The sequence below is a fragment of the Ambystoma mexicanum genome, chromosome 3p (assembly GCF_040938575.1).
Source record: "Ambystoma mexicanum isolate Mex_15411 chromosome 3p, UKY_AmexF1_1, whole genome shotgun sequence".
Taxonomy (NCBI): Eukaryota; Metazoa; Chordata; class Amphibia; order Caudata; family Ambystomatidae; genus Ambystoma; species Ambystoma mexicanum.
In genome coordinates, this window is record NC_090925.1 from 214,958,995 (window position 1) to 214,970,859 (window position 11,865).

Sequence of the window (11,865 nt, forward strand, 5' to 3'; positions counted from 1 at the left end):
GCTTCTGGGGTCCAGCACTCTTGAGGTGGCTCATGCCTGGTTAGTCCTGTTTCAAGCGTGTTCGGAGGATCTTCTGGAGCTCGGGTCCGATTTAAAGACACTCACTCGATTCCGGTATTCCTCTCCCTGGCAATCGGTTCCTGCAGCTGCAATGGAAGTACAGCCAGCTCAGAGAGGATTTCCAGATGAGCTGGTCTTGTCCCACCAACCCAAGGGGAGGAGTCCTTTGCAGGGCTTCGCAGGCCGAGGCAAATTTGGAGCTTCAGCACAGCAGCAGGGCTTCTCCGGGCAAACCAACGGTGCAGGAGCTGCAGCAAGCTTCTCTTCCAGGTTCTTCTTCGGATTCTTTCGTCCAGTGGTCGACTGCCTTCCTTGCAAAAGATCTCTCCTTTTATGCAAGTCTCTCCCATTCAATCACAGCAGGGTGGCTGTCCTACAACCCGCAAATCACCTTTGGGTGCATTCCTGTAACCAGGGAGACTAAGCACAGGGCGTTTCAGGATCATCCCTTGCTTCCTGCCCTGCCAGACACACTGGAGCCAGAGGCAGGCTTCACCAGTGAATCCTGCCAAAGACAAAATGAACAAAGGGACCAAAACCTGGTTTGGCAACCAGACTAAATCTCAAGCAGGTAAGAACAAGGTTACAGACTGACTACCCCTCTCTCTAAAGTCTGACGACACACCAGATGCAGGTGCTGAAAAGGCTGATGTATCAATCAACAGCAATTGCCTCAAGGAAGAGACACTTTATAAACAGAGCCGTAATAATTGTATCAATAAATCTCTTTAATAGGTTTTGTTAAAAAAATTTTGTAGAAAAAAGATAAATATATATACTAATCAGCTTTGTCATATCTCACTCATACCATTCATATCAGTGCAATCATTCTGTGACAGACGGGTGCGGAAATTAACAATTTCTTCACACATATTGGTTGTTATTAATATGGAAAGACAGTGAGAAAAAACACATTCGAATTTTCTATAGGTCGACATATGTTTCGGCCCCTTTCAGTAGTCCCATCGTTGTCTGCGGTGGTCTAAATAATCAGTGCTGGGCCATCTTCAGGACAGTTATAATTTAATACAAGCTTAACGTCTTCACCCTATTTCTGTGTGACAAGCCAAATCGGTGGCCGAAAAAAATTTTTTAGTCGTAGACCACGGAGATAGAATTTTGGGGGTATCTTCGGTATTCCCCTGCTTTATACCCAAGTGTCCCTTGGGCAGTGGGTGGAGCCTTAAAATTCTGTAGCTCCAATTCGTATCTTTGATAAGTTGCAAAAACGAGTGGCTTTCTTGAATACTCGACCTCGTGGTGTCTTTTTTGGATTGTTTTAGCGATATGGCGTTGTGGCTCCGGCGGCGTCTGCTCGCTTCTAAATGAATCGGATTCAACTTATCAAAGATACGAATTGGAGCTACAGAATTTTAAGGCTCCACCCACTGCCCAAGGGACACTTGGGTATAAAGCAGGGGAATACCGAAGATACCCCCAAAATTCTATCTCCGTGGTCTACGACTAAAAAAATTTTTTTCGGCCACCGATTTGGCTTGTCACACAGAAATAGGGTGAAGACGTTAAGCTTGTATTAAATTATAACTGTCCTGAAGATGGCCCAGCACTGATTATTTAGACCACCGCAGACAACGATGGGACTGCTGAAAGGGGCCGAAACATATGTCGACCTATAGAAAATTCGAATGTGTTTTTTCTCACTGTCTTTCCATATTAATAACAACCAATATGTGTGAAGAAATTGTTAATTTCCGCACCCGTCTGTCACAGAATGATTGCACTGATATGAATGGTATGAGTGAGATATGACAAAGCTGATTAGTATATATATTTATCTTTTTTCTACAAAATTTTTTTAACAAAACCTATTAAAGAGATTTATTGATACAATTATTACGGCTCTGTTTATAAAGTGTCTCTTCCTTGAGGCAATTGCTGTTGATTGATACATCAGCCTTTTCAGCACCTGCATCTGGTGTGTCGTCAGACTTTAGAGAGAGGGGTAGTCAGTCTGTAACCTTGTTCTTACCTTCCTTACCCTCCCTGTCTACAGACTTGTCCCCCCGATAACAAAAAATCTTTGGGAGTACCCATCACTATACCCAAATCTCAAGCAGGACCTTTCCAACAAGAAATGGCAAGAAAAGAAAAGCAGGGCCATTTTGACAAAATGGGCATGCATGGGTGCAATACTGCAGCTGCGAACGCAGCCCGCAGTAAACACACACAATGGTAGGAAAAAGCAAACCACTGCCACCAGCCATTAATTGTAGAAAGGGCAACATAAAGTGTTACATGAGAAACTAGACCAAGTAACCCCTCCAACACCCTATTGTAAGATAGGGTGTGCTGGGTCTAGAAAGTTACAAAATATAAGTAAAGTCAATTTCACTTCATTGTTCTTGGAAACAGTAGTTTATCCAAGAGAATGTATTTAAAGCTTTGGGAAATCTAAAAGGCTTCCTTTGCCACTGCACTGAAGGTGCTGTGTGACACAATGTAAAAAGATGATGCCTATGGAGTTTGTCAGAATCCAAAACCAAAAGAAACAGTTCAAATCACAGAAAAATGGGGGCGTGGCCAGCCAGCGTGACGTAGGCTCTCAGAGCTCCCATGCCATTGGAATAATCCTGATTAAATCCTGCATAATACCCCCTAAAAATGACCCAGAATTGAAGCTGTCTGAGGCGGAAAGCTTGATCTGGTATACGGCATCCCTGCTGCGGCGAACCATGAAGGGCAAGCCCCTTAGAATTGCAGCGTTAAGGTAAGCGAAGTGAAGTAGAGGTAACAGCGCTTCCAAGATGGCCGCTGGACTTTTGCTAGGGAGAGCCATGGAAAATCACTCGACACCCAGAAATTGGGGGTGCACCCTGCTCGTGCGTAGATACTTGGAGGTGACGACGAGCACTCTCACACAGACACAGGAGGCGACAGCGTGTGAACATCGAGAGGTTGTGAGCCCCGGACGAGCAAGTGTCCCGCTCAGCCCGAGGTACACAAGTTATCAGTGCCTCTCCATAAAGACGCCAGAGCCCGGGACGAAGGTGGGACCGCAGCAACATCTTATGGCCACCCACGGTGAGGAAAGGAGAGGCGGGCGAAGTGGTCCAAGCGTCGGCGGTGCCGGTTCGGTTGAGCACAAATCCATCCTAGCAGGATGGAAAGGACCCAGAGACTGGCATCGGACACACTGAGGTTGCTGAAATTGGCGGCAGACTACCGGGAGCCAGCGAAACTTACAGCAACACGGCAGCACGACTGATCTGAGCTCCAGTGCTAAAAAAGGTGAGAGAGCAGGGCGCGACATACTCCGACTGCAACTGGCAGTGTGCCAGTCAGCCAGAGGGGGAACAATTACGTCCCAGCACTAAGGAGGGCCCATAATGACTGGGGAAGGCACCCCAGAGTCGTCAAAGGAGCGCCATAGCATGACAGGCAGCCCTAAGAGCCATGAAGCATAGCCATATGACGCTGAGAGCTCCCAGGCACATGGTACGACAGGGAAGGTAGGACTGTGGAGGTGCCTGCATATGGACGGACCACATCATCAGGGGAGAGGAAAGGATGACCCGCAGAGGGTCCAGACAACAAATCTGGATCTCTGCATCAACCCACGGTCACGGGTTCCCCCCCCCCCCACTAGACTGATACTCCAGTGGCGCCCCTTGAGAAAATAAGTGGGTGAAAGAACCTCAGAAGGCATAATCAGGACTGAGGGGGCCATTCAGATTGACACTCTACGACGGTGATACACGGGCACGACACAAGATGTTTCTGGGGACGCAGATTGCACTTATTGTTGATCCGCAGGAGCCCCACACAGCTTAACATCCTGGACGTCAGGCATAAAAGTAGGAACAGTGTTGGAGGGGACTACCACAGGCTATAGGTGACGCGTGGTGGGAGCAAGCTACTGGACAAGTGCAGACCTGGGGAAGGCAATCATAACTACAACCCAGGTGGAATCTGGGGACAGCATCCCTCCACAGGGTGTTGGAGGACCTCGACCTGGTGGCAATATGGCAGGAGAAAAACATGACGAGGAGAAAGGTTTCTCGTATTACTCGGGGGTCCAAGGCTCAAATTCATGCACGATTATCTCCTGATGGGAGGGAATGTTACCGGCAATTTGAGGAGCCAGAATACTTGGGACGTACCCTCTCTGACCATTCACCTCTAGTGGTCAAACTAATGGGGAGAGGTGGGAGACCCCCGCGCCGGCTGTGACGAATGCAGAGAGACGCACTAAAGGATGGGGCCTTTCTCAATGAAATACGCAAAAGGATTGGGACTTATTTTGAACTAAACGAGTTGTCAGTGGACTCAATGGGAATGCTCTGGGAGGCGTTGAAGGCGAACATTAGGGGATTGTGCCTCTTTACGACGGTGGGGATGAGGAAAAGATTGCAGGGCACACTACGTCGAGGAGCAAGTGGCGGAATTGGATAAGGAGGGTGGACAAATTGGCACAGAGTTTGGGGCTCGACCATAAGACCCTGGCAGATTTAGCACATTTGGACAATAGTAAACGTGATATCCGACTGCATGGGGAAGGGGACAAAACGGGGAAATTACTGGCCTGGCTGATAAACAGGGAAGGCCCAAGACTGGAGATAACCCAAATCAAGACTAAAAAAGGGACGAGACAGTGGGTACCCAGGAACAGATTAATGGGGCGTTTGGGGAATTCTACAAGGAGCTATACACCTACGATAAGGGATATGTGGAAGACTTGATGGACATGATCAGGTTGCCAAAACTAGGGGAGGATATCAAAGAAGAATTGGAGGCCCGATAGAGGAGGGTGATATTAGATGGGCGATACACACCATGAGGAAGGGCACCTCCCCTGGCAGTTACGTATTCCCCATTGAGTTCTATTCAGAATTCATTCATAGACCTCCTCACCCCACAACTCAAGAAGGTATAGGATGAGGCATTTGAGAATGGGAACCTCCCACAGTCTATGAGAGAAGCAATAATAACGGTGATTCTGAAGGAGGGAAAGGACCCATTAGATTGAATGCTGTATCTTCCCATATCCTTACTAAATGTGGATGGGAAGATATTGGCAGCCAGATTGGCAAGGGTGGTTCCGAAGCTGGTTCATCCGGACCACTGTGGATTCATAGGTAGCAGAAATACATCCATGACCTGGTGTAGGCGATTAATGTTACCGGACCAGGTCAAATCCCATAGACAACCCCTGGCGGTCGCCTCTTTTGACGCCATGAAAGCGTTTCACTCGCTGGAGTGGAAGTGGCTATTTCGGGTGCTGAGGCAATTTGGGTTCGCGGATACGTTTTGTAAATGGCTGGCCCTACTATACCAAACCGACAGCAATGGTTAGGACGAACGAATGGGTATCAGAAAAATGGGAGTTGGGCAGAGGGAGACACGACAGGGCTGTGCGGCGTCTCCGATACTTTTTGCTCTAGCGCTGGAACCCTTAGCAGAGTTCCTACGGCAGGAAATGGCAGAGGCAGGGATAGGGGTCGGGGGGATCCAACATGTAGTGTCACTGTATGCGGATGATCTCTTCTTATATGTTTCCAAACCGTGAGAGAACCTACCAGCGCTACTGGAAATATTAAAGAATTGCCACCACATTTCCGGCTTCCGTATCAACGAAGTAAAATCAATCTTATTCCCCTTATTCCTACAGGACTGCCATATACGAGACCTCCTGGTGAAGGGGATAAAATTGGAGAGGGATCGTTTAAATATCTGGGCATACAAATATTTCACGATATGGAAGAAACCTTTACGAATAATACCGGGAGGGCACTTAAGGATAGGGGACTCGATACAGTTCTGGAACGGTAGCATTAGTGAAAATCTTCTTCAAAATGTTGGACAGTAAGGTGGGGGAACTGCTGTGGAATACGGGGAGAAGAAGGGTGTCCTTACCGATACTACACAGATCCAGAATGGAGAGGGGGTGAGGGGAGTGGGGTGGTTAAACCGGCCCGACCGAGAAATACATAGCAGCACAGCTACAATCAGTGTTGGAATGGGGACAGCCAGGGGGGGAAACCTTGAAGGGATTAATAGGGAGCCTACCACTGCACTGGCAGGGAGCTGAACTACTATGGTACCCAATGGAGAACAAGGGGTCTTCAATTGTGTTGGAGGCGGTTAGGGAGACATGGATTAAGTATGTCCGGAGGAAGGGGCTGCAGGGGCTATACAGTGGAAGTTTGCCTTGGGGGGGGGGGGCCCTAAACTACGGCAGGCAGCAGGGAGAGCAGGGATGCAGAGGCTTCGGGAAAAAGGGTGTGAGAAAACAGGAGACCCATTCAAAGGTGGAAAACGACTTTCACGGAATGGTCCACAAAATATCTCCTACCGAAGGGCTTGTTCTTGGCATATGGGGCCATAGTCAGTAGACCAGTGGAATTGTGGGACAGAATGCCGTAGGAGCCGGAAACGAGCTCCTTATTGCATGTATTGATGGAAGAGGCAGGGGGCACAGCGAGGATCTCACGCATCTAGAAAGCAATACGGGAGGGGGAACCTAAAACAGCATTGAAGGTGAAGGAGAAATGGGAGGCGGATATGGGTTACCAGATCCTGGATAAGGAATGGGAGGCGATATGGGAATCGGTCCGGAAAGTGTCACATAATGCTCGATTCCCGTTGATCCAATTTAATATTCTGCACAGGACATATGTGACACCGACCAGGTTGAGGGCAATAAATGCTAGCCTACCGGATGGATGCCCCAGGTGTGGGAGGGGCTCAGCAGGATTTTGGCACATGGTATGGGACTGTGGGATTATTGCAATCTACTGGAACAAGGTGAATGGGCTACTGGGGATACAATTGGAGTGCAACCCGAAGATATGCATTTGGGGGCCAATCCCAGGGAGAAAGAAACAAAACAAGATGGTACAGTTTTTGCTGTTGCTGGCTAAACGACGAGTGGCTCTAGCGTGGAAACACCCACAGTGTCCAGCGATATCCAGATGGCTAATGGATGCTCGCAGATGGGGGATTGCTGAATTGGGCATATTACCGGGGATGGGAGCTGACATGGAGGGGTCAGAGGCAGGGGAGTTGCTAGGTCTGGAGAAAACCCGGGGCTACGCTGAGGTTGGAACTGTCGGGATTGGGGGCTAGCTAGCCTTTTGGTTATAGCTCCTGAGATTCTATCCGGGGCTAGAACCAAAAGACCAGGGGCTATAGCCCCCTTGGCCCCCCCCCGCTCTAGCTACCTCTCTGGTCAGAGGTAACCATACACTGGGGCCAATTGCTGGACGATATATCAAAATCGAACGATCTGAAACAGCCATGAAATACTTGCCACAGACAAGGGGGATTGGAGGGTTGGGGAAGGTAGAGAAAACAAGAGATGCGACCATGTCGATGGGACCCCGAGAGGTAGGAAGACAGAAGGTGCCACCACCGCGAGAAGGAAAAGGGTTGGGAAGAGTCCGAACTGACAGCACAGTGCTCAGGAACAGGGCGGGGGGTGGAGGGACCTGTCGCTCTCTTAATTCTGATGTTATGAAAATGCAAATAAAAAGTGTTTTAAAAAATAAATAATCACAGAAAAATACAAGAGAGTGGAAGGTCTCACTCTCTCCAGGTTAATAATTAAAAAGTCCTAGAGTCCAGCAAAAGTGCTGGGGGGTCTCGAAGGTAGAGAGGAATTGCCAAATTTATGAGAATTCTCCCCAACACACAGTAAATACAAATATATATCACTCAAGATCCAGAATCAATACCTTAAACTGTAAAATTGCATGTATAAAGCTTATTTCTGAGATAAACATCTGGTCTAGCCACTAAGAGCAACACAAGAATAAGGACTGTTCTCGCAATAGTACCCTCTGGGAAACAGTTCAAATGTTTTTAAAACTGAAGAGTGAAGAGTACATGAATAACACTGGAGATAGTGAAGTCCTTCATCCCTAAATATTCTAAGGAGGTAATGATTTACTATTCCAACTGCAGTACTAGACAGTTTGGGGAAAGATTCTAATTTTGGATCCCCCTGGGTGGAGCTAAAGGAAGTCCACCAGGGGGAATTGACAGAACACTTATCCTTAAAATTATACAAGGCAGTCTTGAAATTCTCTGGTGCGCCAAAGGGGGAGGTAACAAGTGAATTCTTCACCTTACCAACCAGAGGATAAATAGTAGCACATACGCACAAGTTTATCTCCTTACATTGCTTTGTTACTGAATGTTTTATATACATTTCAGGGTATACGAAAGGTGGCTGAATTCAATAACTTGGGACACTGCTGCTGTGCTCCTGGACATCAATGACAGGGAGGGGGACGACGACGGGAGAGGGGGGGGGGGGGGTCAGAGGATGATCCAGACCATTTCCCTGATGCAATAAGAGGACGAGGCAATCCTGTTATCCTACAATCGCCATAGAGAAAGCAGCCCTGAAGAGTATGCATGGGGAGATGCTAAATTCTGCCATTGACCAGAGCCATAACTTTGAGCGATACATCGGGTGTTCCACCACTCCCACGTTTACCAGTTATCAGGTTTAGAGAGTGCCCCCACAAACCAGACCATGTACTCCATATGTACCCTTGCGGTGAAGAGGCAATGCCTGCCCCATAATCCACCCCTCCAGATTACACCCCAGGATGCAAGGACAGTCTTTCCAGGCAGTTCAATTGCCTTGCTTCACCCCAAGGTACCGCCATCAAAATCAGAGACCCAAAGTGCAGCCTTTGCAGAAGCATGGGTAGTTCACCTTTTCCAGGCGTTTTCCGCACTGGTGTCACAGCCTTAAGTTCAGTGGACGGTTTCACTTTCTTGTCCTGCTGCCGCTTCTGTGCTCTGTTGGTAGAGAAAGATAGCAGGAGAGAAAGATAGCAACGTTATTCAGCCCGTCCAAGCATACATCACTGTTAGTAAAAGTCATGAAAAAGTCACGAGTTTATAAACACAGTGCTGGAAAAGATAATGACGTAGGCATGTCAGATATGTTCAAAGTAACGTATATTGTTCTTTCTTTGAAGCTGATAGGATGTTAATCCTTGGTGCACACCCGTTTACTGTCGCTGGGTTGAGCAGAGAGTGTCTGTGGGAAAGATGTATGTGGGGAGAGAGCCAAACCCTTCTTCTTAGTTTAACTAAATGTATTATTCGTATTGAAGAAAAATTGTTAATGAAGAGATCAATGTATTATGGCCCTGACCAAAATGTTCAGGGTTAGTTATTCTTATCGATGATAACCTGATCATTCTTTTAACTTAAATACGTTTTTAACGTTAATCTGGCGATTGTACTTTGGTATTATGTGCATCTAAAATGATATTCGTTGTTTGGAAATTAATGGATACCAGGATATATATTGGATGCTTTTGTTTCTTTTTTTTCCCCTCATTGTTGATTTAATTATCGTAATGTTATTTGTATTGATATATATCAATTCTTTCATGTAATTTATTGATGAAATATTGATATTGTAAAGGTTGTTTTACCATACACAATAAAAACTTTTTTAAAAATAAAAAGTAATGTAAAAGAAGTTCCCAAGGCCGTAAAACAAAATCTCACATGCTGCAAAAGCAGCTTATTCCACACATTCCACACTATTGAAACGTTGCGCCGATTCAGAGTTATTAATAAAACTGAACAAGGCTCCCATTCTGTCTCTTTACCTGGAAGGATAGCTCAGGAGCAACGTGTTTGTCTTGGAAGCAAGAGTGCAGAGCAACACAGTTTTGAATCCCAGTCCCACGCTTACAGACTGGCCTCAGGTACTAAGCGAGTTATAAAAAGAGGTATTACATTTAAATTAAGCCAGACACTAACCAGTCTACCACTTTTAATACCAAGTAATGCTGGATTAGACTGGTGCACAATGGCACCTTTGGTGAAGCCCTTTGCTGCATACAAGGAAGGCACGTGTGGCTTCCAACACTAGGACAAGCAACTTTGACCATGGCAGGTGCAGAGGACCAATTAGCAATACCAACACAATGGGCCTCATTACGAGTCCGGCAGTAACCAAGGCGGTAAAACCGCCTGGTTACCCCCGGACTCGCATTACCATTCCGCCTCCGTGACTCCCGGAAATACCAGGGCATTACAACCCTGGTGTCCCAGGAATTCCGGAGGCGGCATTCGGTAAATTCGGGACTCAATGGGAATGGGGAAGTGGAAACACCGGCACCATCTCATGACGGTGCTGGTGTTTCCACGTCCGCCTGCAGGCGGGCGGTGTTTAACCCGTCAGGTCAGACCTGGCGGGAACATCACCTCCCGCCTGCAGGACTCTGGATCGGGCGGTCCGGAATTAACAGTGGTGGCGGGTTTACCGCCACTGTTAATTCCGGACCGCCCGACCTGTAATGTGGCCCAATGTTTCAGCTTGCAACGTGAAAGCACCCATTTCCCTGGCTTGTTCATCCCTTTGTTGCTCTCGCTCCTTATCACACTGCAGTTTTTTTCTAAATCCTATTTGCTCACTCAAGGTTACATTTAGAAGGAATAGTTGGTCTGCCCCTTATCCACTCAGCCCAGTGCACATGGTCCACTCCTCCAAGTGCCTCAATCTATCGTTTACTACTTGTTCATATTGTAGATGTACCAGGCAGATGTATATGATTTGATACCAGGTGGCTAACAGGTGATGTTAGATATTAATAAAGCAAGTTAAGCAAATTAGATTTCAGGAAAGGAACCGTGAATATGCAGGTTTTGTGTTTTGTCAGGAAAGATTATACTCGCAGCACCTTTCCTTCCATTTCTAGGGACCCCCAAACTTGTTGCTTTCATTTTTAATTCTGGCTTGCTCTTTCTGCAGTGTTTTTTTCTCATTTGTCATGGGGAACCTGACATGTCCTTCAGGCTGTAAGTACTGGGAAACATCATTTCCCTTGGTCTTGTTACTTTGTCACCACTTTTGGTAACTTTTCATCATTGTACAATGCATCTTAAATTACAGTACAATGATGTACACTTTTTAGTGTACCCTAGACTAACACTGAGGATTTATGGTTACTTTAGGAGTACCTAAGGGACAAACTGGATGCAGCAGTTACATTTTGCTATTTTTTGGTGTATTTCGTTTTAGCCTTACCGCGTTTGGCTACCAACTGTGGCCAAACATGGCCATGCCACAAGGGTTTTTGTTTGTGCCTTGGCCATCTTGTCTCTAACCCCACTTCCTGGCCTGCGAGGCTAGGCAAATACTTACATGGACTTCCTGTGCCCGGGAAAGCAGCAATTTTCCGCGGGCTATGTGTGTTTGCTGCCAGGAAATGGGTTGGGACGGTCTGGGTCCAATCCACAAACAGGTTTCAGTGTGTCTGAGTGATATTCATGAGTTGTGCCACAGTAGCCCTGATTTGACCACTGCTCTGTGGGACAGATCGGTCATTGGCTAGTGGGAGTCGGCTCTGAACTGGCTTTTTGGGCAAGAAGAGGACCCCCTGCACCAACTCTAAAGAGATCCTAGAAGAAACCGAAGTAGCCAAGTATCCGGTCCAGCATCAAGACTTGCAAGGAGCCCATGGAGCATGGCGACCAACTTCTACTGCTGTCCTGTCTTGTTGAAGATCTACAGCAGTCCTGCAAAGGAGCTGCAACCCCTGGAGTGGCAGGAACATCCATTATCGACTTCAGCTCCGAGTTCTGCAAAGAAGAGCCTTCAGAAGTGCCCCTGGATCACCCAGTGGTTGACCACCTCATAGTTTGGTCTACCGTGCTGCTGACGTCTGTTCAGAGTTGAGGCCTGGAACTTGGGGGATCACCAGTTTATGCTACAAGACTCACCTCTGCCAAATTTTAGTGGGCGTCCTCTGAAATTGCTTTCCTGCGTCCAGCCCAGTGCTAAGAGGGGCCCTGCTTGGAGTTCTTCTG

At 47.2% G+C, this 11,865-nt stretch overlaps 1 protein-coding gene across 2 annotated transcripts in view; it reads right to left on the reverse strand.

The window, feature by feature from the left end:
• NOP2 (NOP2 nucleolar protein) overlaps positions 1–11,865 on the reverse strand; it is a 385,194-nt gene that overhangs the window by 285,264 nt on the left and 88,065 nt on the right. For both annotated transcript variants that reach the window (XM_069650683.1, XM_069650682.1), the window contains exon 4: positions 8,747–8,832. In XM_069650683.1, coding sequence (XP_069506784.1) covers positions 8,747–8,832 — 86 coding nt within the window. The remainder of the gene's footprint in view (positions 1–8,746; positions 8,833–11,865) is intronic.